The sequence below is a fragment of the Marmota flaviventris genome, chromosome X (assembly GCF_047511675.1).
Source record: "Marmota flaviventris isolate mMarFla1 chromosome X, mMarFla1.hap1, whole genome shotgun sequence".
Classification (NCBI taxonomy): domain Eukaryota; kingdom Metazoa; phylum Chordata; class Mammalia; order Rodentia; family Sciuridae; genus Marmota; species Marmota flaviventris.
In genome coordinates, this window is record NC_092518.1 from 131151505 (window position 1) to 131156961 (window position 5457).

The following is a 5457-nucleotide window of genomic DNA, read 5'->3' on the forward strand; positions in this document are numbered from 1 at the left end:
TCTCTTTGCCAGGTGTTGGTGTTGGAGGGGGGAGAAGAACTGGCTAGAAACAGCTAAGCAGTGACTGTTAGGGAGGGGGAGGTGGATTCTGAGCTAGTCACGATGCAAGGTACCTGAGGGATTTGGGAGGGGGAAGCTGGCTAGAGGGGAAGCGCATACAAGGCAGTCGGAAGCAAGATGACACCTCTTTGTGGATTCGTCCAAGAAGAGGTGGTGACTAAGGCGGGGGTAATCAAGGAGTTCTGATTGGTCAGGGGGAGGAGTTAGGGGTGGGGCTAGCTGCCTCTTGAGGCTTTAAAAGCTCATCGGAGAGGGGCAGAAAGCTGTCATTTGCTCTCTGAGCCTCGGAGAGGTAGCCACGCTTTCCCGGAGCTCCCGGTGACAGCGCAGGTGTTTACGGTCCGGACCCGCTGCTGCTTCCCCGGCGTGCCGGGATCTCTTAGCGGTCTCCATGAGCAACATGGGGCCTACCCTGGCGGTTCCTACCCCTTATGGCTGTATCGGCTGTAATCTGCCTCAACCTGACTACCCACCGGCTCTGATCACCTTCATGTTCTGCGCGATGGTTATCACCATCGTCGTTGACCTAATCGGCAACTCCATGGTCATTTTGGCGGTGACGAAGAACAAGAAGCTCCGGAATTCTGGTAAGCTATATTATTCCACCCTTACTCAGTGTGCTGCAACTTACAACCCCTAGGGTGTTGGTTTGGGTGCCCCGAATAAAGACTCCCTCACTTTGAACGCCCCTACTCCCAATTTTCCCCAAACCTGGGAGTGAGGTGGGTGATGTGCCTGGGTCCACGAAATTAGCTCTTCTTATGGCTGGGGGAGTTAATAAAATTAGCTTAGGACATCTACGAACAAAGCCCGGGTTCCTGAGGTGCGCGGGAAGCTGGCTGAACTCTGTGGGGTCAGGATCTGACACGGAGAGAGTTGGCACCTGAGTGGAAAGTCTGGCGGCTGCCCGGGGACAGCCAGCCGAGCCTGACACTACAGGGGTGGCTGCGCCAAGGCACCTCTGGCTGAAGTGACGCGGAGGGAGCAGCAGCGTTGTACCTGAGAAAGTTAAGTTCGAGGCGGCCGCGGCGGCGCTGACCAGAGCGCAACGCTGCAGCCGTGCCCAAGGACGGTCAAGACCCCGCTCACCGCAGCCTAGGAGCTCCAGCGCGACTCCTGGGCGGCGGAGCGCAGACCCCCGTGCCGGAGTATCGAGCCGGGAGGTCTGAGCCTGCTGGAGCCGAGCTCCGTCCGCCCGTCCCAGGGCGCGCGGCGGGGAGAGGCGTTCGGCTGGCTGGCGCTGCAGGTGGTGGCAGCGACTTCGGCGACCACCACGGAGATCCTTGAGGTTTGTAAGCAGGGTACGGGAGGTCGCAGAGTGTGGCGGTGGAGAGGTTCTGGGTCTCAGCACCAGGGACGGGGGTGGTGGAATATAAGGCAGCAGAACCAGGGAGGGATCGGCTGCAGAGTGTTCGGAGAGTTCTGTGGGAGGGTGAGGGTCTCAGACTACAAAGCGCCAGGGTCTGGGAGCGACGAGTGGGAGTTCCCTTGCTTCTAGCAGGGTACGGAGGGATCGGGGCAGCGGCGAGTGATGCCGGGGGCGGTGGGGCAGCGTGGGTGAATGCTGGATGCGGCAACTTGTGCGGTGGGTGGGGGCGACAGACATTGCGAAGCGGCGAGCCCTGTTCTCAGGTTAGGCGGGAGAAGGCTCTGGAGGGAAGGGGGAGTGGCGAGGAGCCCAAACTCCGCGCTCTGGTGGCGGGGAGGGAGAGGGTGGTGCCCAGGGAGGGTCTCAGCCGCCAAGGTCTCTGTCGGCTTGGGTGGAGGGGAGCTAGGGAGTCTAAGGGGGGTCGCAGACCTACCAGACGCGCGCGGGCGGGGCGCGGCGGGGAGAAGAGGGTCTGGACTCTGGAAAAATACTTTGCTGGGACAAGGAGATCAAAACACACAAGTTTCAAAATTCAATGATGTTCAGAGTCATTAAAAGTTTTCTTTCAAACTCTGGTGGGTGCGTCGGACTTCTCCTTGGTATCCCAGAGACGTGGGGGCAGCGACTTGGACCTTACCTTCATGGCAGTGGTGCAGTCTCGAGGTGCAGACTCACGGAGCCCCGGGAACCACTTACAAAACCCGTTTTCTTTGCTTTTCTTCTTTCCTTTCCTTTTCTCCTTCTCTCTCCTTTCTTTCTATAATTCAAATAAACTTTTTTATGATTGTTGTGGTTTTGTTATTAAAGCTTTGTTTGTCTTCCCCACTTTTCTTTCCCAAATTCGTTACTTTGAGGGAAACCCTAGAAATAACCTTTTCAGTAGAAAGAGCTGAGACCAAGTCTTGGCTGCAACAGCGGAAGGAGGCTGAAGGAGCCATACCTTTGCCCTTTTAAAAAGCCCTGTTTTCTCCCAGTCCACCACGAAGTGTAATAATTTTGCCAAACCAATGCTAATTAGCAATGAGGTGTTTCCAAAGAAAGAGGGCTCTGCGCCTTCACTTGGCCTCTGCTCCTTTTTGCTAAAGATTTTATTTTTCCTTCCCACCTCTACCCTGCAAAACGGGAATGGGGGGATCCCTTTCACTTTCCCGTTTAGCCCTCAGGCTTCAGTAAAGCCCGGGGCCTGGGCAGGGCGCTGAACCCGCTAGTGACTTGCTCTTTGCGGGGACTGGGTTTTCCTCCACCCGCGACCGCTCTCAAATTTCTTTGGTCTCAGACTTAATTTTACAGGGCATTACCCCTTCCCTCACGTTTTTCTCTTAGATTACCTGGAAAATGGTAAGTGTTTGGGCTTAGTGTTTGTTTCCTGTCTGATTTTTTTCAACAGCAACGCTTAAGAAAATGGTCTGTGACACCCTTTATCAGACTATTCCCTTTAGATGTTTTCACTATAAATTCAATGCCAGGCTAGAAAAAGGAGAGGCGGTATTATTATTATTATTATTATTATTATTCAGGTGGGGGCTTCATGACACTCCTACGTTCTCCTTGCCCCACCCTCTTTGTTTCCTGAGGACAACTCTTTGTCCTCCTTCTCCCCTCCAGCGGCTTTCTCCCCTCCCTCGGTGTGGAAAAAGTTTACAGTTTGTTTTTCTCTAAAATGGCCTCACCATGACTGCCTCCTCACAATGCTTTGTGCTCACTTTTTCTGTCTTATGTTCACTTCTTTCCCAGAGCAGAGATGACACTGTTTCAAAGGAGAAAAGGTGGGCAAAGTACAGGTCTCTGAAACCTGGATGTGCATCTGAATCACCTGAGACCTGCTTGTAAAAATAAAAACATGACTGTATTTCTTTAAACGAAAATTCTACAATTCTAAATTGTCACCAATACAGTTGACTTTTCCCTCCACGTTAAATATATAGATTTCCACACTTTAACCATTTATTCTCTGTCTTCCCCCTTTTCTCCCCCCTCCCCTATGTTTTCCAGGCAACATCTTTGTGGTCAGCCTCTCTGTGGCTGACATGCTGGTGGCCATCTACCCCTACCCTCTGATGCTGCATGCCATGTCCATTGGGGGCTGGGACCTAAGCCAGCTCCAGTGCCAGATGGTTGGGTTCATCACAGGGCTGAGTGTGGTCGGTTCCATCTTCAACATCGTGGCCATCGCTATCAACCGTTACTGCTACATCTGCCATAGCCTCCAGTATGAACGGATCTTCAGTGTGCGCAATACCTGCATCTACCTGGTTGTCACTTGGATCATGACCATCCTGGCTGTCCTGCCCAACATGTACATTGGCACCATCGAGTATGATCCTCGCACTTACACCTGCATCTTCAACTATCTGAGCAACCCTGTCTTCGCTGTGACCATCGTCTGCATCCACTTCGTCCTCCCTCTCCTCATAGTTGGTTTCTGCTACATCAGAATCTGGACCAAAGTGCTGGCGGCCCGTGACCCAGCTGGACAGAATCCTGACAACCAACTTGCTGAGGTTCGCAATTTTCTAACCATGTTTGTGATCTTCCTCCTTTTTGCAGTGTGCTGGTGCCCTATCAACGTGCTCACTGTGTTGGTGGCTGTCAGTCCAAAGGAGATGGCAGGCAAGATCCCCAACTGGCTTTATCTTGCAGCCTACTTCATAGCCTACTTCAACAGCTGCCTCAACGCTGTCATCTACGGGCTCCTCAATGAGAATTTCCGACGAGAATACTGGACCATCTTCCATGCTATGCGGCACCCCATCCTGTTCCTCTCTGGCATCATCACTGATATTCGTGAGACGAGGGAGGCCCGTGCCCTGGCCCGTGCCCGTGCCCGCGCTCGTGACCAAGCCCGTGAACAAGCTCGCGAACAAGACCGTGCCCGTGCCTGTCCTGCTGTGGAGGGAACCCTGATGAATGTCCGGAATGTTCCACTGCCTGGTGATGCTGCCGCTGGCCACCCTGATCGTGTCTCTAGCCACCCCAAGCCCCGTTCCAGGTCTGCCTCTGCCTACCGCAAATCTGCCTCTATCCACCACAAATCTGTTTCTGGCCATTCCAAGGCTGCCTCTGGCCACTCCAAGTCTGCTTCTGGTTACCCCAAGTCTGCCACTGTCTACCCTAAGCCTGCCTCTGTCCACTTCAAGGCTGACTCTGTCTATTTCAAGCCTGCCTCTGTCCATTTCAAGGGTGAGTCTGTTCATTTCAAGCCTGCTTCCAAGTCTGCCATTGGTCACCACGTCTCTGCTGGCAGCCACGCCAAGTCTGCCTTCAGCCCAGCTACTAGCCGCCCTGAAGACACCACTGACCATGTCAAGCCTGCTCCCAGCCACCCTGAGTCCACCACTGCTGACTACCTTGAGCCTGCCACCACCAGCCATCCTGAGCCCACTGCTGCAGGACACCCTGAGCTGTCTGCCTCCCACTGCCCTGAGACCATTGACACTAGCCGCCTTGAGTCTGACGTCACTGACCTCCCAGAGTTTGCTTCCAGCCCTACCGCTGTGTCCCCTGAGCCTGCTGCCAGCCAGCTGGAGCTTACCCCTGCTGCTGACCTTCCTGACCCTGCTGTAGTCACTCCCGCCACCAATGATTACCAGGAGGTTGTAGTTATTGATGTTGAGGATGATTCTGATGAAATGGCTGTGTAAAAAGTGCTCTTGTGGGTGGCCAAGCAGTGGTCCACTTTCCAGTCTGTTTTGAGTATGTAATCCAAAGTGAGATACATCTATACACAGAAACACACACAGACACTGACTCACAGACTTGGTGTAAGCTACATCCACCTTTCAGGCATACTCCTCCTTGATATCATGTACTCTAAAAAAGTGTGTGTGAGTGTGCATGTTTGTGTGTGCTTGCTATCCTAGAGATCAAATTTCCCTCCAGTTTAACATCCGTTGTTCCAAGTGTTCCTTTCCTCCTGCAGTTGACCTTCGGCCCTCAGTGATCCCTGAAACATTAGACTTTGATTTTTCCCCACTCCCTTCCCCTTTCTCCCCATTCCTCATTTCCTCTGCCATGTTTCTGCTTTCTTC

The 5457-nt window shown here is 53.4% G+C and overlaps 1 protein-coding gene across 1 annotated transcript; it reads left to right on the forward strand.

The window, feature by feature from the left end:
* Nucleotides 1-460: 460 nt before the first annotated feature.
* Nucleotides 461-5070, forward strand: Gpr50 (G protein-coupled receptor 50). Its single transcript, XM_027954508.2, has 2 exons — nt 461-647; nt 3422-5070. Exons 1-2 carry the CDS (start codon nt 461-463, stop codon nt 5068-5070), a joined length of 1836 nt encoding a protein of 611 aa, XP_027810309.2.
* The last annotated feature ends 387 nt before the right edge of the window (nt 5071-5457 follow it).